The sequence below is a fragment of the Haliotis cracherodii genome, unplaced genomic scaffold, assembly GCF_022045235.1.
Source record: "Haliotis cracherodii isolate W230 unplaced genomic scaffold, xgHalCrac1.p SCAF_8, whole genome shotgun sequence".
NCBI lineage: Eukaryota > Metazoa > Mollusca > Gastropoda > Lepetellida > Haliotidae > Haliotis > Haliotis cracherodii.
Window position 1 is genome coordinate 29,077,623 of NW_027266341.1, and position 24,027 is coordinate 29,101,649.

General features: G+C 41.4%; 1 protein-coding gene across 1 annotated transcript; it reads left to right on the forward strand.

Moving 5' to 3' along the window:
- The first annotated feature begins 511 nt into the window (after positions 1 to 511).
- LOC139450073 (microsomal glutathione S-transferase 2-like) lies at positions 512 to 17,674 on the forward strand. Its single transcript, XM_071231714.1, has 5 exons — positions 512 to 631; positions 5,840 to 5,939; positions 9,126 to 9,196; positions 11,858 to 11,939; positions 16,110 to 17,674. Exons 1-5 carry the CDS (start codon positions 547 to 549, stop codon positions 16,261 to 16,263), a joined length of 492 nt encoding a protein of 163 aa, XP_071087815.1. The 5' UTR covers positions 512 to 546; the 3' UTR covers positions 16,264 to 17,674.
- Positions 17,675 to 24,027: the final 6,353 nt, after the last annotated feature.

Genomic DNA, 24,027 nt, shown 5'->3' on the forward strand with positions numbered 1-24,027 from the left:
ACAAATGTGTTTTCACAGCAAAAACAGAAGCAGTGGCTTAATTTGACTAACATATAGCCTATGAAATCTTATATTACATAATACACTTTTCTCCTCTAAAGGGGGCACGGATGGCCCAGCCGTCTAAGGCACCGCGATTCGCTGTGCAGAGTTGCTTCCCTTGGGCATGCCAGAAACCTATGATTGTGGGTTCGAATCCCGGTTCGCCCCGATTATGTTTCTAGGTTTTGCTCGTGGGTTTCAGCGAATTGGTAAACGTCTGAGACCTGCATCACTTTTAAGCGGACACGCTGTGATATAACTGGAATGCTGTTAAAAGCGGCGTTAAACCCAACTCATTCACTCTCTCCTCTAAAATTAAAACAAATAATTTTCATCATTCTGATTTCATGAGAATATATATATGTGTGTGTGTGTGTGTGCGTGCGTGCGTGCGTGCGTGCTTGTGTGGACAGATCACCGTATCTGAGCTGACAACGCGCACATGTGAACTTTGCCCCCCGACCTCGGTGAACAGTTTGCAAAGGGTAGAGCAGAACAGTCAAGATGAGCGAGGTTACCGGGACTTTTCTTCGTGTTGAGAATCTGTTATGGCCTGGAGTGGTAACCCTTATCTCGGGAATGCAGCTGGGTAAGTTGTCACGCAATGTAATTTTACTTATATCGATGTACACGACTCGTCTTGTGCTGGATTTTGCTCGGGACATCAATGGATGCGACCGTGTTGCTGGCACGTTTCAAATATCACTCGGGCAGACACAAGTCCATGCTATGCGATAAGAGAGAATATACTCCAGAATCTTGTTCCAGTTGTAAATGATAGTGTAATTACAATCACTAACTGCTTCATTGATATACTTAAATAGATTGAGTCAGCTTACAAGACAATATATGTTGAATGGCTTGAACCAAACTTTGTAGGACCCCAACAAACGTTGGGTTTTCGTTGCTACAACGTTGTGACTGTACGTTGTCACAACGTAAATCTGTAGACTCCCAGATTGGGTGCTACAACGATGTGCGTAACCCGAAATACAACCAAATGAAGACTTTGTCACAACGTCCGTTTTTACGTTGTTACAAGGTTTATCCAAAACGTTGTTACAACGTTTCTCTCGCATACATGTGGGCGATTTTATTCATCACCCATACCATATTTCCTTGGAGTGACTTCAACGACATTTGATACTAAAGTGGTTTGGATCGATTAGAGGTGTTCATGGTAATACTCGTGTGGTCGATTATGCGTTCGATGTTTTCTAAAGAATATGCAGATCATGTATGTAAGTCACTTTTTCACCATCCTGATTCCCTATATTGTAATAAATGGATAACTGATATATTCCTGTCTCTGCCTCTGAAACATAAGGTTTTCTGGCAAATTTTAACAAAACAGGAATTAATATTCAGAAATTTAATTCATTGAATATTGAATGTCTGTGGAGTCATTTGTTCCTGTAGATGATCTCTGCACTATAAAATAACGTATAGTCTACTTGTACGACAAGTATAACATTTCACCTTACACATAAATATACTGTATTCATTATCATGGGAATTTCCCAAACTTGTACAGTACTTGAAACTGTATTTCAATATTATAAGGAATAATTAAGAATTTTGCGTTAATGGAGGTTTAAAGTTAAATACCGGTGTATACACAGTTTAAATCTATGCAAAGTGCCAACACCTGTGTTTATGCAAAAAGCATAATTAAGTCAATTCTTATAAATAAATATGTCAACAATTGACGTCACACACTGATGATCTATTACACACAGAAATCTAGAGATAGCAATACGAAATCTGTGACCAATCTCATTAAAATCAGATCTTAGTTCTTGCTGCCACTAAACAAAGATCTGAGGACATCCCATTACGCGTTGTGTCAGACTGACCTTTCGCAAACTCTGACCGACCAAAGGAATTACTAACAAGAAGTCAACATTAGCCAATCAGAAGGCAGCTTTCTCGTGCTTTACGGCACTAATTTCAAATTGGTGACTACGCATCGAAAGATATTTTGACAAATTCTCGCTTAAAAATTTGAAACCTGAACAAAAGAACATTCTAGAATGGCTAATACATGGTCTAGATTGAAAAGATTCAGTCGTTAAGCCCGTAACTATCGTTCGGAATACCCTGTTTTAACGTTTTCGAGGCTGCATGATAAGAAATTACATTCCGGCTGTCACTTTCATGATCTGGTAAGTGACGCTCTGATTGGTCGGATGAAAGGTCATTCTGACATGGCCCCTAATGGGATGTCCTCAGATCTTTGTTTAGCCGAAGCGAGAACTGAGGTCTGATTTTAATGAGATTGAATCTGTGACGTACAGTCCGGCACTTTTGCAACACATGTAGTCCAGTAACGGGCGTGGTCTTATTATTTTTCGGTTGATGGAAACAGAAGTGAAAAGTTATATGCTCAGTTAACCAATCAAATGCCACGGACCCACTTTATATTTCTTCATCATAATATATTTTTCACATAACATTAACGTAAGACGAAGGTGAGAGAAAAGGATCTTACGAATACCACTTCTATTTGTGCATTTCCAGACGTATATCACGTACCTTTGGAACTGTGCTCCCCCTTGTTCAGATGGCGCATGTATAAGATACTCAATCAGTTCCAACTCTACCTCTTTCCGACCACCTCCGTGGTCTAGTGGTAGAGTGTCCGCCCGGAGAGCGGAAGGTCGGGGGTTCGATCCCCGACCGCGTCATACCAAAAGACGTTATAAGATGGTACTTGTTGTTACCCTGTCTGGCGCACGGCATTAACGGGCTAAAACAAGGACTAGTCGGCTCAGAGTCAGTATACTGTGTCTGAGTGGGGTATACATGTTAAACTGCGGCATGCTTGTCGTAAGAGGCGACTAATGGGATCGGTCGGTCAGTCTCGCTGACTTGGTTGATGTATGTCATCGATCCCAATTGCACTGATCGTTGCTCATGATGTCAATCACTGGATTGTCTGATCAAGACTTGATTATTTACAGACTGCCATCATGTAGCTGGAATATTGCTGAGTGCTGCGTTAAACAACAAACAAAATTTACTACCTGGGTACCCACCACCCTATTACCCGACCCTACCCGGGTACCCGCTTTAGATATTTAGAGATAGGTACAAACTGTCCGATTTGGAAAAGTTTGACCATAGCCCTGGCAAAATGTATATAGATAAATGTGTAAAACGATCCGCTCATGCATACACTGAAGTTCATCTTTATTCAAACATGGGTGCATTGTCAGAAAGAAATGGGAACATTAGTGACTTAGAGTGTAACCATAGAGTTTTAGATGAGTTTCGTCATTAAACAATATATATCACGTGACTAAGCACGGGTCCGGGTAGTCCTGTGGGTACCCGGGTCCTACTCGGGGCCCACCCGACCCGAGTACCCGAGTTACTCGTCCCAGCCCTACTGAATGCAAACTCAAATTACTAATTGTACCTACATCTTAATTGTTACTCATGGTTCATGTTTATAAGTTGTCCATGGAGGCGGGATATGATAGCACACATACGTACAGGAATTCTTGCGTTTACAAGTGAGTATGCTTTAACACCGCTTTTAGCAATATTCCAGCAATATCACAGCGGGGGACACCAGAAATGGGCTTCACACATTGTACCCATGTCGGGAATCGAACCCCGGGTCTTTGGCGTGACGAGAGAACACTTTAACCACTGGGCTACCCGACCGCCCCTCTTGCGTTTACAGCACAGTGCGGATGAACACAAATAGAAGACCCATGCCTGGGGCAATTTGTGTGAGTTGTTTAGTTTCTGGAAACTATCAATCTCTGTCGTACATCACACATGCGACGTGTGAGGAGTGATGCGAGTTATATTATGACCTAAACAAAATAGATTCCCTTTCGACCAGCAACGGTCCTACTCACGTCTGCAAAAATGTTTGGCTGTAATTGCTGGTGTCACTATCTGTAAACAGCTATGATGCTTGTCGTAAAAGGCAACTAACAGGATCGGGTGGTCAGACTCGCTGACTTGGTTGATGCATGTCATCGATCCCAATTGCATGGATCGATGCTCATGATATCAATCACTGGATTGTCTGGTCCAGACTCGATTATTTACAGACCGCCGTCATATAGTTGGAATATTGCTGAGTGCGGCGTTAAACAACAAACAAACCAACCAACAAACAGCTATGACGTGATGCTATGGAAGAAAAGCAATGGCAGTTAATAAACTGTATTTGAAATATCAAATTAAAATTATAAGATGTAATAAGTTTAATATTTTTCACCGTAACGTAAAACGTTGTTATGGAGGGGGGCAATTGCATTCAGGTATATTATTCATTATATTCAAGGGATGAAAATCCTAATGCCGAATATATTTGATCGTAATGATCTGTTTTTCTAAGAAAATAAAGTTGATGTTGATGAAAGTCTCCTATTCCTATGACTATCGCGAACTAAACTGCATGAGGTTGCAACAACACCCCAGAATCATTGTTACTTAAAGGTTGTGTGATATCACAAATACAGTGTTTTCACATCAGTATGCAACATTGTTATTACGTTATTAATGTTACATATAGACATAATAATAACATTGTGACAGTGTTATATCACAAAGTCACCAATCTACAACCTTACCACAAGGTTGTGAAGAGGTAGTGTGTTAACTGGAACAGCCACTTTGCCGAAACTTAGCCAACTTTACATTAACATGCAGTAAGGGGCGGTCGGGTAGCCTGGTGGTTAAAGTGTTGCCTCGTCACGCTGAAAACCCGAGTTCGATTCCCGACATGGGTACAATGTGTGCCCATTTCTGGTGTCCCCCGCCGTGATATTGCTGGAATATTGCTAAAAGCGGCGTAAAATCAAACTCACTCACTCACTCATTAACAGGCAATAAATTCATTGTTATTATTAACTGAACTATTTTAAAGTTCTACAGTTGTAATTAGAGAGTGAATCTTTATAAAATATTTAATAAATGATTAATGCCTAGTCAGAAAATGTGCAGAGTATCCAAAACTCAGGTGTGTTCAAGCTATTGGCATGAACCATTGCTCATGATGTCGACCACTGGTTTAACATTCCAAGACGAAAGCACCTATGGTCAAGGTCGATCACAGATATGGCTTTTTTGAAAAGGAAGGGTGAATTTTGTGATTTGGTAATTCACGTTCATCTATCATGTTATTTTGTTGCAAATATATCGCCCTACAAGTTTGTGTATGTGTATTTTATATATCTACTGACATGTCCGAATGTATACAGAGAATCTCCCCTTTGGGTCTCTTGATATCAAATGTATCAACACGAGATGCTAAAAGTTTTTCCACTTTTATCAACGAGTGTTGATATATTTGATATCAAAAGACACGAGGGTGAGATTTTATTTATCATTAAACATCATTCTTCCAGTTTTTCAGTTTGTAGACAGTAATAAGCAGTGTCTTAAGTGTAAAAAGTACTACTGACAGCTTCAGTAGCAGAGCCATTAGTGTTGTAATTTGATTGTGATGTCATGGTAACCAATGATGTCACAATTGTCTGCAAAGCAATATGATACTATTTTATTGCAGCAGTATCTACAATGTACCCATTGATCTCACCCAAGCCATATCTCCTGTTGGAGCCAGTTTGGGATGATAAAAATGTTTAGTATGCTTCAAAAGTTTGTGGGGGTTACATATCTCAAACATATCTGATACTGGCTAAAAAAACAGCTTTTGTTCACTATCAATGGGGGACAAGATATTCATGAACACACCATTGTCACAGAACGAATAGTTTGTAAGAATCACCCAGGTTTCGTATGTAACATGTTTTTTCCTTCACAAATGTAGCAAAATTTGCTGTCAATGTGGGTGTTCAGAGGAAGAAGCACAAGGTACCCTACCCTGCAATATCAGGGGAGCCTGCCTTCGAAAGAGCATTTCGAGCGCAGTGAGTACAACATTTTTGCCTCTAAACATTTGATCATTTAGAAAGTTCTTAATTTCAGAGTCACATCAAATGCATCCATTTGTTTACCATTAGAAAACACATGTGTACCTTCGGCATACACTCTCTACCTTCCTGTGGTAAATAGGGGCATGGATAGCCCAGTTGTCTAACGTGCCGCAATTCGCTGTGCAGAGTTGCGTCCCTTGGGCACGCCAGAAACTTATGATTGTGGGTTCGAATCCCGGTTCGCCCTGATGATGTTTGGGTTTCTCAGCACCATACCCGTGCTCGTGGGTTTCACCAAGTGGTAAACGTCTAAGGCCTGCATCACTTCGGGCTTTCCTCCTTGATCAAGCTGACACGCCGTGATATAACTGGAATACTGTTAAAAGCAGCGTTAAGCCCAACTCACTCACTCACTCACTCACTCACTCACTGTGGTAAATATACACACATCCTATAACCAGAAGGTTGTATACAAATAATGATTATTGTTGATGGCATTTTTCTATCCGCATGTGGTTTTAAGGTAGAATCATCCTTGATTATCAATGGTATTATATTTCCATTCTTTATGATAAGTTCCCAGGACCCATTTGCCACAATTCAATAACACAATGCTGAAAGTAGCTGTCCTATCAGATTACTGTCATGAGTGAGAGATGGTGTGTACTAAGAACGTGATGCCAGGGATGGAGGTGGGGATGTCATGAAGCTGTGGTAGCAACAGGGCCCAGGACATTTATCACAACAGAATGGAGACATAGATCCTAATGCTGGGACGAGTTTAAATTTACTATCTGGGTATCCACCCCCCTATTACTTGACTCTACCCAAGTACCCACTGTAGGTCTCAGGAGATGTCTTAAAATGTCCTATTGCACATTTTTAGCATAGCCGTGGCAAAACGTTTTTATCTCTTCAAGGCAAGGTTGTTAACTGACTTTAAAAGTAGAACTGGACTTTTAAAGTCAGTTAACACCTTTGCTTCGGGAAGTTGGAGTTTATGAGATATATAACACTCTTGGGGTAGCACACGATCAGGTACAAATTAGAAGTCACCTGAGACAGCATTTTAGGCAGAAAAATGTCAAATGAATTTTGGTTAAAAAAAAACTGTGACAGGATCCAAGTCAGTAAAGATATGTTGAATACCCCCAAAAAGCCTATATAGACCCATTGTGATTGATAATTGTTAGTAAATACTCATTGGCTCCAAATATTATCTGGAGCCTGTCTAAAAAAGCTAAAATTGTCTTTGCTGCCCCCCAAAAAAGCAGAGTACATTAGTGATTGAGTGTTTAAAATGTGTGGATTGTGTGGCATTGTAACTTCTTCCTCACAATTGTTGACAAAACTGTCAGTTGTTTGGCCAAGAATTTTAAGTATTTCTGATTGCAATTATCAACATGCCCAGCTAGTGTATAATGCTGATTGTAATACTGCCCAGTTAGTTTATAATGCTGATTGTAAATACTGCCCAGCTTGTGTTTAATGCTGATTGTAATACTACCCAGCTAGTGTATAATGCTTATTGTAATACTGCCCAGCTAGTGTATAATGCTGATTGTAATACTTCCCAGCTAGTGTATAATGCTGATTGTAATACTTACCAGTTAGTGTATAATGCTGATCGTAACACTTCCCAGCTAGTGTATAATGCAGATTGTAACACTTCCCAGCTAGTGTATAATGCTGATTGTAATGCTGCCCAGTTAGTGTATAATGCTGATTGTAATACTGCCAAGCTCGTGTTTAATGCTGATTGTTATACTACCCAGTAAGTGTATAATGCTGATTGTAATACTACCCAGCTAGTGTATAATGCTGATTGTAACACTTCCCAGTTAGTGTATAATGCTGATTGTAATACTGCCCAGTTAGTGTATAATGCTGATTGTAATACTACCCAGCTAGTGTATAATGCTGATTGTAATACTGACCAGTTAGTTTATAATGCTGATTGTAATACTGCCCAGTAAGTGTGTAATGCTGATTGTAATACTACCCAGCTAGTGTATAATGCTGATTGTAATACTTCCCAGCTAGTGTATAATGCTGATTGTAATACTGCCCAGCTAGTGTATAATGCTGTTTGTAATTCTACCCAGCTAGTGTATAATGCTGTTTGTAATACTTCCCAGCTAGTGTATAATGCTGATTGTAATACTGCCCAGCTGGTGTATAATGCTGTTTGTAATTCTACCCAGCTAGTGTATAATGCTGATTGTAACACTTCCCAGCTAGTGTATAATGCTATTTGTAACACTTACCAGTTAGTGTATAATGCTGATTGTAATACTACCCAGCTAGTGTATAATGCTGATTGTAATACTGCCCAGTTAGTGTATAATGCTGATTGTAACACTTCCCAGCTAGTGTATAATGCTGATTGTAACACTTCCCAGCTAGTGTATAATGCTGATTGTAATACTGCCCAGTTAGTGTATAATGCTGATTGTAATACTGCCCAGTTAGTGTATAATGCTGATTGAAATACTGCCCAGCTAGTGTATAATGCTGATTGTAATACTGCCCAGTTAGTGTATAATGCTGATTTGTAACACTTCCCAGTTAGTGTATAATGCTGATTGTAATACTGCCCAGTTAGTGTATAATGCTGATTGTAATACTGCCCAGCTAGTGTATAATGCTGATTGTAATACTGCCCAGCTAGTGTATAATGCTGATTGTAATACTGCCCAGGAGGTGTATAATGCTGATTGTAACACTTCCCAGCTAGTGTATAATGCTGATTGTAATACTGCCCAGTTAGTGTATAATGCTGATTTGTAACACTTCCCAGCTAGTGTATAATGCTGATTGTAATACTGCCCAGCTAGTGTATAATGCTGATTGTAACACTTCCCAGTTAGTGTTTAATGCTGATTGTAATACTGCCCAGGAGGTGTATAATGCTGATTGTAACACTTCCCAGCTAGTGTATAATGCTGATTGTAACACTTCCCAGTTAGTGTATAATGCTGATTGTAATACTGCCCAGCTAGTGTATAATGCTGATTGTAATACTGCCCAGTAAGTGTATAATGCTGATTGTAATTATATACTGCCCAGCTTAAAGCTGATTGAAATGCTTCCCAGTTAGTGTATAATGCAGATTGTTAGTGAATAATGCAGATTGTAACACTTCCCAGCTAGTGTATAATGCTGATATTTCCTCCCCAGAATGAACACACTGGAGTTCCACCCTATCTTCATGGCCTGTCTGTGGACCTCCTCCATCTTCTTCAGTCCAGGTCAGTATCTGTACAGTCACTAGATTACCCATCTGGTGGAATGGGCACCTCATCTGTCAAAGGCAATACAATTCACTCTCAAGAGTTGCGTCCCTTGATCATGGGTTCAACTCCCAAATTTGCCTTGATTGTGTTTCTTGGATTGTCAGCACAATACCTGTACCAAGCACCTCTTAAACATGCATCACTTTGGGCTTTCCTCACAACCTGTCACATTCATTCAGATCATATCTTAGTTCTCGCTACCACTAAACAAAGGGGGGCACGGATGGCCCAGTCGTCTAAGGCGCCGCAATTCGCTGTGCAGAGTTGTGTCCCTTAAGTATGCAGAAACCTATGGTTGTGGGTTCGAATCCCGGTTCACCCCAATTATGTTTCTAGGTTTGTCAGCACCATACCCGTGCTCGTGGGTTTCATCGAAGTTGTAAACTCTGAGACGTGCATCACTTTGGGCTTTTCTCCCACATTAATCTGACACGCCGTGATATGACTGAAATACTGTTAAAAGCGGCGTTAAACACAACTCACTCACCACTGAACAAAGTTCTGAGGACATCCCATTTCAGGTCACGTCAGAATGGCCTTTCTCGTACTTTCATTTACCAAAGAAATGACAAACAAGCAGTCAACTTTAGTCAAGTAGAAAGCAGCTGTCTCAAGCTTTTCAGCACTAGTTTCAAACTGGCAACTTCCATTCCAGACTTTGCTTGAAAAATATGTTAGCAAAGTTTTGGACAAAAACTCTGGCCATGCAACATCTCTTCTGTTCAAATGTTAATCCCATATAAGCAAGAGATTGAGGATGATTTTGGTGGAATGAGCCGTAACTGTCATTTGGAATACATGTACCACATGTTTACTTTTTTGAGGTTGCATGATTTGAAAACACTTTCTAACCGTCACTTTCCTGATCTGGTAAGTGACGCTCTGATTGATTGGGTGATAAGTCGTTCTGACGTAACCCGTAATGGAATGTCCTCAGATCTTCTAAGATCTGATTTGAATGAGATTGCACCATGACATGACTGAAATACAGAACTTGCTCAGACTCACCAGTTGACGATCCTGAAAGTCCAACTCTTTTCCTCGACTTTTTAGAGAGCAAAGTGTTGTGATACATGGTCCTGCAGAGGTAACAGTGTTCTGTGGATAGGTGTCCATGATTATCAAGGGTATTATATCTCCATCCCACTAACTGCCTCTGAGGTCTAGTGGTAGAGCATTCGCCCAGAGAGCGGAAGCTTCGGGGTTCCATCCTCGGGCTCGTCCTACCAAAAGACATGGAATCTCAGTGGGCTAGCACTATAAATCGGCATCAGTCTGGACTAGTACAAGCAGACACACACACACACATACATGCACGTCGCTATGTAAGTGCAATAATCTTGGATGCGACGTTAAACCCAATTTCACCTCACCTCACCTGCGTTCCATGATGATAAATATCCTGGATCCATTTGCTATTGTATGTCACAAACTAAAATAACTAACCTATGCAATGATCCTGGGATCATGTGTTTTCAGATGCTTAAGAAAGATTTCTAATTTTCTGTAAAACATCTCACTCATGTATAAAAGAAAACTTTATCTCAAAATTGGGCAATCATCTGAGTATTTACAATATTTGTGTGATGCCACACCCCTTGTTATAGCACAAGTAAACGCGATAAACATGACGTCCAAAACGTATGATGTCCGAAAAACTATGATCTGACGATAACTCTCGTGAGATTCTCATGATAGGATAGGATAGAGATTCATTATCCTGAACAATCAAGGATGGTGGAAATGAGTGATTTTGAGGGCAAGGTTGGTCTAATTTCTTGGGCTCGGACGATACACCAACAGTGTGATACGATGCGTATCACGATACTTTGCTCACAGTCCGATACGTATCACATTACTTAAATGTGCTCCTATCTGTGGAGTGTAAGCCATCTTTCTCACAGACAAGGTGGGCTAATACCCGGCACACAGCTTGCAGGGTCAAGTATGACACAATGTCTGAAAATATTTTCTTTTTCACAACTCATTTTCACTCGTAATTAGTGTTTGGTGCAACATTTATGAAAAAATAAATTTAAGGTCAGAATCGATACTTTTTACTAAGTGTGCAATTGTGATCGATACTTGTTTAGAGAAGTATAATATCAGGATACATCGGAGTATCGTCCCACTACTACTTACATCTGAATCAGGGGGCACCCGTGGCCAAGTCGTCTAAGGCGCCGCGATTCTCTGTGCAGAGTTGCGACCCTTGGGCACACCAGAAACCTTCTATGCCCCTCCTATTGATTGTGGGTTCAAATCCCGGTTCGCCCCAATTATGTTTCTAGGTTTGTCCGCACCATACCCGTGCTCGTGGGTTTCACCAAAGTGGAAAACGTCTGAGACCTGAATCACTTCGGGCTTTCCTCCGACATTAAGCTGACACACCACGATATAACTGGAATACTGTTAAAAGCGGCGTTAAACCCAACTCGCTCACTACTTCTGAATCATATAAATTCTGAAACTACGGTCAGGATGTTCAATCATCGGAATCAACTGTAAAGGTTAGACCATCATGTAGTTTTTCGTCACATACTCAGGCCATGAATGTGTGTTTTAAGACTTACATTCCTGTATATTCCAGTAACAGAAACCATTTTTCCTCACCAGGTGTCACTGCAGGAGTGGGGCTGGTATACATATACTCGAGACAGAGGTACTTCAACGCCTACTGTCAGAGTGTTGAGGGGAGGTAAGTCAGGTGGGGTGGTATACATATACTCGAGACAGAGGTACTTCAATGCCTACTGTCAGAGTGTTGAGGGGAGGTAAGTCAGGTGGGGTGGTATACATATACTCGAGACGGAGGTACAGTCTTCAACGCCTACTGTCAGAGTGTTGAGGGGAGGTAAGTCAGTTGGGGTGGTATACATATACTCGAGACAGAGGTACTTCAATGCCTACTGTCAGAGTGTTGAGGGGAGGTAAGTCAGGTGGGGTGGTATACATATACTCGAGACAGAGGTACTTCAATGCCTACTGTCAGAGTGTTGAGGGGAGGTAAGTCAGGTGGGGTGGTATACATATACTCGAGACAGAGGTACTTCAATGCCTATTGTCAGAGTGTTGAGGGGAGGTAAGTCAGGTGGGGTGGTATACATATACTCGAGACAGAGGTACTTCAATGCCTATTGTCAGAGTGTTGAGGGGAGGTAAGTCAGGTGGGGTGGTATACATATACTCGAGACAGAGGTACTTCAACGCCTACTGTCAGAGCGTTGAGGGGAGGTAAGTCAGGTGGGGTGGTATACATATACTCGAGACGGAGGTACTTCAACTCCTACTGTCAGAGTGTTGAGGGGAGGTAAGTCAGGTGGGGTGGTATACATATACTCGAGACGGAGGTACAGTCTTCAATGCCTACTGTCATAGTGTTGAGGGGAGGTAAGTCAGGTGGGGTGGTATACATATACTCGAGACGGAGGTACTTCAATGCCTACTGTCAGAGCGTTGAGGGGAGGTAAGTCAGGTGGGGTGGTATACATATACTCGAGACGGAGGTACTTCAACTCCTACTGTCAGAGTGTTGAGGGGAGGTAAGTCAGGTGGGGTGGTATACATATACTCGAGACGGAGGTACAGTCTTCAATGCCTACTGTCATAGTGTTGAGGGGAGGTAAGTCAGGTGGGGTGGTATACATGTACTCGAGACAGAAGTACTTCAACGCCTACTGTCAGAGTGTTGAGGGGAGGTAAGTCAGGTGGGGTGGTATACATATACTCGAGACGGAGGTACTTCAACTCCTACTGTCAGAGTGTTGAGGGGAGGTAAGTCAGGTGGGGTGGTATACATATACTCGAGACGGAGGTACTTCAGTGCCTACTGTCAGAGTGTTGAGGGGATGTAAGTCAGGTGGGGTGTTATACATGTACTTAGCAATATTCCAGCTACATGACGAAGGTCATCTTCCAAAGGCAAGAGCATCCACTAACCTTTTATCAACGTCTTGTGTTCACCCTTGGCACATCATACAGACTTTTCTGTGCTAAATATGATTGGACTTTCTCACATATCAATTGTCCAATCAGAGAACGTTTCACAAAATCAGCATCCACGACTGTTACACTTTCATATGAAAGAGATTTTCAGCTGCCTGTCTTTGTTGACACGTCTTTTTCATCGAAAAATGATTGCCTATGTTTTTGTGTCGGATGAAATCGCGAATGATTTCGTTATCTGATCGACTAGGTTGTCACCTATGGTAGACGCCATCTTTGTGAAGCTATAAGAGATAAGAACAGCGATCTGATTGGATATCGCGTTGTCATTACTAGGGGCACAACTCGTGATCTGCGGGAAGATGGACGGTGGCCTGTAAATAATCAAGTCTGGACCAGACAATCCATTGATTGACATCATAAGCATTGATCTACACAACTTGGATACAAAGACATGCATCAACCAAGTCAGCGACTCTGACCACCCAATCCCATTAGTTGCCGCTTATGACAGGCATGGGTTTCTATAGACCAGTTCGAACCCGGATCTTTATGGGCACTTTTCTGTCAAAGTGTTGAGGGGTAGGTAAGTCAGGTGGGGTGTACTCATCTTACCGAGACCCCCACCATGGTCTAGTTGTAGAGCGTCAGCCCAGAGAGCAGAAGAGATTCGATCCCCGGCGGCATCATACCAAAAGATGTTAAAAGATGGTACTTGTTGTTACCCTGTCTGGTGCTCGGCATTATGGGGCTAAAACAAGGACTGGTCGGCTTGGAGTCGGTATACTGTGTCTGAGTGGGGTATTCATGTTAAACTGCGGCATGGTATCTCAGTGAGCTAGCACTATAAATCGGCATCAATCCGGACTAGTACAAGCAGCCACACAAACACACACATACATGCACGTCACTATATAAGTGCAATAACCTCATCCTTCCGAGGCAAGGGAGATAACTGACTCTCAAAGTCCAGTTTCTACCCTTGCTGAACAAGGCTTGAATTTCTGTCCTCGATCGTTGTGCTGCCAGTGGCTATTATGAGTTATGTCCCTTCTATGCCCCTCCTATTGACAAATTGGATTCCACCACTCATATCATTTTTGCATTTGAATCAAACAGTCAAGACAATCTGATCGAAACAGGTCTTCCTTCGCAGAGAACATCAAATCACATGAGCACCTTGATTAAAAACATGAAAAGATTTGAAAAATATCTGATGACGCCAGTTGACGGTACATATCAACAGAAATCAGTATGTTGAAATCTATATTGTTTACGAACGTGATGTCATTACGTGATTTTGATTTGACTATGTGTAGCAGGGCGTGGAGTCATCCCACAGATGACATCCTTACCTTGTCAGCTTGCTGACGGGGTTAACCTCTTTGGTCATGTGGACAAGGCGTCCGACCTCTGATCAGAAGGTCCGTGGTTCAAATCCCATCACGGGACTCGGAAATTTTATGGCCGCTACATTGGCGCCCAACGTGGGGCTGAGCACGTTCATATCAAATTTGAGCAAAATAAGCCTCAGTACCCTACTATGCGGCCCGGGACGTGCCTTCTGTTGACGGGGGAGTATGTAGCAGGGCGTGGAGTCATCCCACAGATGACATCCTTACCTTGTCACCTTGCTGACGGGGTTAACCTCTTTGGTCATGTGGACAAGGCGTCAGACCTCTGATCAGAAGGTCGGTGGTTCGAATCCCATCACGGGACTCGGAAATTTTATGGCCGCTACATATGCATAGACTTGTTTATCCAGCCCGAACTCCTTAATTCCAGCCTAGTTTGGCAGGGGTAGAAACTGGACTTTCATAGCTAGTTAACTAACTTGCCTCGGGAAGATGACATGTACTCAAGACAGAAGAACCTCAATGGTTACTGTTAGAGTGTTCAGGAGAGGTATGTCAGGTGGGGTGGGGTTGAGAAAATGGGTTAGCGTTTTGACGTAATAGGCGCCCAGGGCACTCTCAAAATTAGAAATAGGGTCTCTTATTGAAATATAATTTTGATGAAAGAGTTTAGAGATCGTACATTTCTAGGTTTAGGCTGACAGCCTGAAATATACACGACAGATATATTTTACCAGAATTTAATTGCCCGTAATTAAGGGTGCATGTAACACACAAGTGTGTATTATACACGAATAAGTAAATCCTGTATACATTGATCAATCGGAAGGGTGCTAATTGGAATTGTTCACTAGCCAATATATTAGCAAATATCGCTGTGGGCGCTTATTAGAGCGGGGCGCTTATTACGTCGAATACGGTAATTGACATGATCGATTTTATTCACCATAGGGATAGAAGTAAATTGTATGTGCACTAGTGCAATTATCACTTCACGAGCACCAGTGTATTGTTTGATGTTACACTAGAAACAACGTCATAGCTGAAGATAGTTGATGCCATTCTACAATTGTGGTTTTCTAAGACAGCAGTCGTGATCAGTGTATTGCACTAAGGCGTAGCTCAAAAAGATTAAGAAATAATTTGTAATATAGAAATCATTACACTCGCTTGTGTGTCATTCACATGCTCGTTTACTATTCTTTTTGTCTGATCAACTAGATATGTTTCGACCCGTGAAGTTCAGGGGTAGAATAGGTCTTCAGCAACCCATGCTTGCCGTAAAAGGCGACTATGCTTATCGTAGAAGGCGACTAAGGGGATCGGGTGGTCAAGACTCGCTGACTTGGTTGATGCTTGTCATCGTATCCCAAATGCATGGATCGATACTCATGATGTCAATCACTGGATTGTCTGGTCCAGACTCGATTGTTTACAGACCGCAGTCATATAGCTGGACTATTGCTGTGTGCGGCGTTAAACAACAAGCAAACAAAATATGTTTCACCCATCAAACAGCTTAACAACAATTTACTGAATTTGCATTTACTCCATGTTTGTTTTCCCAGAATCCCGGAGTTCCGACTCGGTGTGAAGTGTCTCCAGATTATGCTGGTCACTGGTATGGCTGGACTCATCACGGTTGGCCTCAGGCACTACACTGGAATTGACCTGGCCAGCATCACCCACTCCTACATCAGCAAAGTGTTGCCAATCAACTAGACCAGCGCTCATTGTTAGGCTAAAAAAAATAATAGGCTTGGTTCTCAGGCACCGCCCGCATCATCATAAAGTTTGCCACATGTTTCGTTTTATTTCAAGTTTTAAAAAAAATATAAAATTCCTAGTACTTAAAAACAATGCGAACCAATTTAGAACACAGTTACTTCCCTTTACATGTGCATTGCTCTACTGCACTTCTCTTGTTATGGTCATGGTGGCAATAGGAGTTTGTATGCTTGTTTATGTAGGGAGGCCCTTTCCCAGGTTGATGGTACACAACTGTTTATTTGGTTACATACTTGTTTGAACAAGCAACAACAAAAAGACACCGCCCGCCCGCACTATATTATAAAAAGTCATTGCCTGAGAACCAATTCTTTAATTTTTTAAGCCTTATGTCAAGCTAATGACTAACAGATTAATATATTAATATGTGATTATTATACTTTTTTAGATGTAGATAAACTACATTTTAATTGTTTCTGTTTCATCTCAAACATATTCAGGAAACATTTGAATACATAGTCACCATACACCAATTGTGATATGACAGGTAGACACCATTAAACATATCTAGCCGGTCCAACACTTCTTTTAAACCAGTGGTTTCAGAACAAAATGGATTTCCTGCATGTCTTCAGCAAGTAGACTTGCCTAAAACCTGACTACAGAGGCTTTCTTGATATAAACATGGGCATCTAGCCTATATCAAAGTATAGTTTTCACAACTGGACCTTATATAGGCTAGTGGACACTCTTACTTCGAGGGGGGCGGTCGGGTAGCCTAGTGATTAAAACGTTCGCATGTCACGCCGGAGACCCTCTCCCCCTCTCTCCCCCTCTCTCTCTCTCTCTCTCTTTCTTTCTCACTCACTCACTCACTCTGGTTACAAGGCAATGCATTGTTTGGCTCCTGCATCCTTACGGGAACTGATAGTACCATACAAGCCTGCACATTCTCCTCGATAAAAAAATCAACATCTGCTAGTGGTGCCAAAGTCACATAAAAAAACTTATTATGGCGATAGGCATTTCAACATGCTGGTCCATTGCTATGGAACAATCTGCCAAAAGAATCTGAGAAACAGGAAAACTGACTAACTTTAAGAAGTCCCTCAAATCCTTTCTCTTCAAGAAAGCCTTTGACTAGATCAATCATGGTCAAAGCCCATTTGAGAAAAATGCACTAAAAAATTCTTAATTTAGTTTAATTATATTAATTTCAGTTATTTTGTGACAGAAGGGAGTGCACTGCAAATGACAGTGTAGAGTTTTAGCACATAGTTATGCAAGGAACTTGTGACATAACTGTAAAACTTCACTCAATCGCCCGAATTTACTGAAGAAGCAAACACGACGAGAAGATTTCATGACATATCTTGGTTATTGTGTACTGAGGAATACTTCTACATGTCCAGACACAACTTTTTTCATTTTTCAGGCTATTATGTTTCATCCAATGCAAGTTTTGCCTAAAGCTAAAAAAAAATAATAGTCTTGGTTTTCAGGCACTGCCCACATCATCATAAAAATCATTGCACGTTTCGTTTTTGTTTCCATTTTCAATTATTTTTTTGTGCATCTTGTTCAAGTATTAGGATTTTTATATTTTTTGGAAAATGGAAATAAAAATAAAACGTGCAGCAGTCTTTATGATGATGCACGTGGTGCCTGAGAACCAAGACTTTTTTTTTTTTAGCCTAATTTGTGTCTTGTTGATATCAAACATGTTATACAACATATACATTACAATGTTATGTAGTCCTGACCATGCTGACCCAATATTACTTCTTTTTACATTTGGGGGCCACAGGTGGCCCAGGCATCTAAGGCGCTGCGATTCGCTGTGCAGAGTTGCATCCCTTGGACATGCCAGAAACCTATGATTGTGGGTTTGAATCCCGCTTTGCCCCGATTATGTTTCTAGGTTTGTCAGCACGATACCCATGCTCATGGGTTTCACCGAAGTGTCAAACGTCTGGTACCTGCATCACTTCTGGCTTTCCTCCCACATTAAGCTGACATGCCGTGATATAACTGAAATACTGTTAAAAGCGGCGTTAAACCCAACTCACTCACTCACTCACTTTTTACATTGGGGCAGATTTCCCTGCAGGATATTTCTAAGCTACTCATGATCCATGCAAATAATCAGGAACTCCTGGTGCTTAAGTTTGTACAAGGGGATATGGCACTCCATACAGGCTTGTATTCACTAGCATCTTCATGTTTCCATTGTGCAGAGAAGCACAGCTGATAAAACAGTGCCTTGAGGCCAGCTCCCATCTTCGATACACACATTATTTCGTTTCACATCTTCCTGAGGTAAGGGAGTTAACTGACTGTAAAAGGCAAGTTCCCACTCTTGCCAAACCAGGCTGGATTTTCTGGGCTCAATCATAGCATGGCTATTATGAGTTATGTCCCTTCTTTTTCCTTCCTATTGACCAATTAGATTCCACCTCTGATATCACTTGCATTTGATTGAATTGGATTGATTGGCGTCTCCCCTGTGAAGGTGATCTGATCGATAATAACATCTATAAGTGCATCAAATCACATGAGCACCTTGATTAAAAACATGAAAAGATTTAGAAAATATCTGTTGACGCTTAGTTGTTGCAGAGACCTATTATATGGTCTCTGGTTGTTGGTACACATGCTTTGCAAATCCTGCAACCGACTGAAATCTGCACAGCAGTTTCGAACCCGATGACGATTTCCTTACGTGATTTTGATTTGACTGTGCATAGACTCGTTAGTCCAGCCAAAATATGACTCCGTAGTTCCAGCCTTGTTCGGCAAGGGTGGAAACTGGACTTTTATAGTCGGTTAATGCCCTTGTCTCGGGAAGACACATTTTTGACATCAGTTTGTTGGATTGTGTTCTGAGAAATATGTTTTATCCATTCATTTGTTAATGTTTTAATAACTTGTTGATTATGTCAGTGATACTGTTGATGCTGAAGTGATACACAGGATGTATAGCGAAACCTCGTTAATCCGGATACATTGTCTGGATTAAAGAACAATTGTGTTGGAGAAATGTCCTATGACATTTCTGAGAGTATCGTTCAAGGGTTCAAGGGTTTCCAGACTAACGAGGCTTGACTAATATAGTTTCTCTGAAAAAATCCTGTCAGTGGGTTCTTCATGTAAAGCTCTGGTAACACAGTATACACCAGCCTCGCCATCATGAACCGTGAAATGCTGTTTATCCAGACCCTGTCCATCTTCCCGTCTAGACTTTCTTATAAGTTTATGGACAATCTTGCCTCGGTAAGATGGAGACTGTCTGGAATGCCCCCTTTGGGACAATCTTGCCTTGGTAGGATAGACCCGGTCTGGAATGCCCCCTTTGGGACAATCTTGCATCGGTGGGATAGACGCTGTCTGGAATGCCCCCTTTGAGATAATTTTGCCTCGGTAAGATGGAGCATTTAATGCCCCCTTTGGGACAATCTTGCCTCGGTAGGATAGACCCTGTCTGGAATGCTCCCTTTGGGACAATCTTGCCTCGGTAGGATAGACCCTGTCTGGAATGCCCCCTTTGGGACAATCTTGCCTCGGTAGGATAGACCCTGTCTGGAATGTCCCCTTTGGGACAGTCTTGCCTCGGTAGGATAGACCCTGTCTGGAATGCCCCCTTTGGGACAATCTTGCCTCGGTAAGATGGAGCCTTTAATGCCCCCTATGGGACAATCTTGCCTCGGTAGGATAGACCCGGTCTGTGCCTCCTTTGGGACAATTACTGTTGGAAATATACTACTCAAATTGGAAAGGGATATTCTGAGTGTCCTGGCGGAGTATAAATCGGACTTGTTTGCAGAGGTTGTTTTGATTTTGCCTTACAAATTAGATGCGATTCGGGCTGCCCTGAACTTTTTGAGAATAAACAAAAGTAAATATTTACATAAGATGTTGTCTCCTGACTTTTGTAAGAGTTTGAGCTAGCACAGTATCACCATCAGGAGATTAGTATTGTTCAGACTCGCGCATGTGAGTGACCGACTCATTTTGTCATAGTGTGGGGACAGAAGTGAAGCTTGCATGCAACAAGTTTTGACTTCTTCCCATTCAGTGTCTCAACCTTTCTGTGAAGCTCATTTCTTGTGTCCGAACCGTCATATTGCTGGAATATTGCTAAAAGCGGCGTAAAACCATACTCACTCTCTCAGGGTCTGAACACAAACACCTGCTGTTCATACTATGCAATACGGTTTACCATATTGCGCAAATCTTCTAAGCCTAGAAATGTATGTTCCCATAGTTACTTTTATTTATTATTACTTGAAATATAGCATAATTCCCAATTTGTACCGTTAACGTCTCCAAACATAGTCCGTTTTCTACCTCTGGACTCACAGAATATCCCTATCCAATCTTTAGTAGACTTTATCTGTACAAGTTGTTCCTGAGTTTGGGGATTTGTTAATCTCTGTAACATGAGAGTCCACATTATCAGGATGTCACTCTACATATCATGAACAAACATTTTATTTTTGGATAGCATAGAATTAATTTAGCACTTTGGGGCAGTTTCTAAACGAAGTGAAATTACCCTTTTTGTTTGTTTCAAACCAGTTTGCTCAGAAGCAGTATATAATGGGTGACTATTTTTTTACAAATATGTCTGAATCAGGGTTTTTATATTGTGTCAAATAACAAGGAGGCCTGTCAGTGGTCTTGTGTATGCATGTGTTATACCAGCCTGTGTTTCTGCAGGGAGTAATATACTTATAAACTTATATTACTACTGGTAATATTAACTGTGTTCATCCAGGCCATGGAGCAGTGAAGCAAAGGCACTGGTTGGTTGGTTAGTTGGTTGGTAGTGTATGAAAAGTATATATGTCTTAATATGTAATAATTAATTTTACATGATTTTATAATAAAAGAAATGTAAATGACATGTACTTATGTCATTTAATTTGTTCATGGTGTCATAACAACTGATTTGGGCCAACCTTTGTCTGAATAAACAAAGGTTAATTGTCCTGCAGCCATGGCATGTATATGTCTTGAATCACTTAATTGTCGTTATTTATAAGATGATAATCCCAATTGTATATCCCCATTGTCCCGCTGCCCAGGCAGACACTCTACCATGAGACCATGGAGGCAGTCTGGGCAGTCTGTGATGTTAAGGTCACAAGAGACTAGTATAGCATTCTGATTTCGAGGTCAGGAACTAGTACAGTATTGTGATGTTGAGGTCTGGGACTAGTACAGTATTGTGACATTGAGGTCAGGGACTAGTACAGTATTGTGACGTTGAGGTCAGGGACTAGTACAGGTCAGGGACTAGTACAGTATTGTGACGTTGAGGTCAGAGACTAGTACAGTATTGTGACGTTGAGGTCAGGGAATATTACAGTATTGTGGTGGTGAAGTCAGGGACTAGTACAGTATTGTGACATTGAGGTCAGGGACTAGTACAGTATTGTGACGTTGAGGTCAGGGACTAGTACAGTATTGTGATGTTGAGGTCAGGGACCAGTACAGTATTGTATGCACTCACTCACTGACCAGAAAATGTACAGCATACTCCTCTGTGAATACAGTATTGTCAGGAAATCCTTTCTAGTCATTATGCACCAGCACTGACTTGTCCCAACTGACCCACATATTGACCCGAAGATTTGAAGTCGATCAACCTTGCATTTATCTGTTGCCACCCGAACCACAAGTTTTGACCTTTCAGCAAGATGGCCCGAGACTTTGTAGGTCCACTGCTTGTATTGGAGGGCATTGTGCTTCCAGCGTTTATGGCCCTCCTTGTCGGGCTGTACATACAGCAGGTTGAGAACCATTGGAATAATAGGCCAGCGATTGTACATACGGAAGCATGGGTGGATGTGCTGGTTCAATTCAATCAAAACTTTGGAAGACTAGGACAGCCAACTTTTGATCTCCTGACCTGGTATGGGATACATGTTTACTGACGATTAACACATCTTAAGAAGGTGTAAAACTGTAAAACATATCTCATATCGTGGGGTATACGAGAGTTTTAAATGAAAATTAATTTTATTTTTTATTAATGATTTAATTCCCTTGGTCGTACACTTCCTTTCCCTTCTTCTCTCGGGTCTTACACCCTCAAACATAATCTCAGAGTCATGCATTACCCTACACATAAAGCTGACATGCCGCGATGTAACTGTTCAAAGTAGCTTTTAACACAACTCACTAACTAGTCCCTGTACTACACATAACAGACACACCTCTATCCAGTACAAGCCATGGATGCTTGCCGTGAAAGGCGACTATGCTTGTCGTAAAAAGCGACTAACGGGATCGGGTGGTCAGGCTCGCCGACTTGGTTGATACATGTCATTGATCCCAATTGCGTGGATTGATGCTCATGATATAAATCACTGGATTGTCTGGTCCAGACTCGATTATTTACAGACCGCCGTCATATAGCTGGAATATTGCTGCGTGCGGCGTTAAACAACAAACCAACCAACAAGCCATGGAACCTGCTTTAAACGACACGTAGGAAAGGCTTTAAAATAGATACCAAAACATCTTCTTCTTTTTTTTTCCCTATTATAAGATAGCTACGAGTTAAATCACAAAGGACAATGAAGAACGAAGCGTAGTTCATTTCACAATAAAACATCGTTTTAGTAAGTTGTTCCCCATAGGATAAGCTGGGCTACGCAGATAAACGCAGTGGCCGAACGAATTCAAAAGTGGGCGATATATGACAATCGGGATTAGGAGAAAAGGTACAGGTAATCGACGTGAGGATTGTGAGAATAAGCGGGATATACGAAACGTAGCCCACCTGTTCGTAAAATGGACGTGTCCGACATTTCCGTGGTTAGAATTCTACTCAGGGAGTCATCATTATTAAAATGTGGGTAAATATTTTTGATATTTGTACATTTAACGTTTGTTGTTTAACGCCGCACTCAGCAATAGTCCAGCTATGTGACGGCGGTCTGTAAATAATCTAGTCTGCACCAGACAACCCAGTGATTGACATCATATGCATCGATCAACACAATTGGGATACGATGACATGCATCAACCAAGTCAGCAAGCCTGACCACCCTATCCCATTAGTCGCCTCTTACCACAAGCATAGTCGCCTTTTATGGCAAGCACTGGTTGCTGAAGACCTATTCTACCCCGGATGTTCACGGGTCCTCATATAAGAAAGACTCGCGGTCGTTGTTTATCGTGCAATAAAACACTGCAGGGAGAATAAACCACGAGGGACTGCAGCGTTTTATTGTACGATAAACAGCGACCACGAGTCGTATATTTCTTTAATAAGAGTCGGTACACCCTTCCAGGACTGACTCTACTGAGAAACGTCACAACCTACTTCCTCTCGTTTTGTGCATCCAAAAAACCTTCACAATTTAAATACGTTAGACTATGTTTACTATTATTATTTTTCTCTTACATATTGATATCATGTACGTAAATATATATGCAGATAAATAAATTTTGGGAAATTAAATTTCCAAAATGTATTTATCTGCATATATATTTACGTACATGATATCACTATGTAAGAGAAAAATAATAGTAAACATAGTCTAACGTATTCCTTGCGCAAACATTTGGCTGCCCTAAGCTATTATTATAATGACTGAGCAAGCAGTAGCAGCAGCAGCAAGCAATGGCAGCAGCAGCAATGGGCAACTTTGATGCCAGCAGCAAAATCCTCCTGAAAAGCAGATTTGAATTAGGTCAAACCAAGAAGCAGAAGGACTGAACAGATTCCCGCTGAAAAGCAGGGAC

Excerpts from the sequence above, each read along its gene's own strand:
- LOC139450073 (XM_071231714.1), top strand. The coding sequence starts at position 547 with ATGAGCGAGGTTACCGGGACTTTTCTTCGTGTTGAGAATCTGTTATGG. Across the intron at positions 5,940-9,125 it reads GAAAGAGCATTTCGAGCGCA|AATGAACACACTGGAGTTCC; the intron begins GTGAGTACAACA and ends TTTCCTCCCCAG. Across the intron at positions 11,940-16,109 it reads TGTCAGAGTGTTGAGGGGAG|AATCCCGGAGTTCCGACTCG; the intron begins GTAAGTCAGGTG and ends TTGTTTTCCCAG.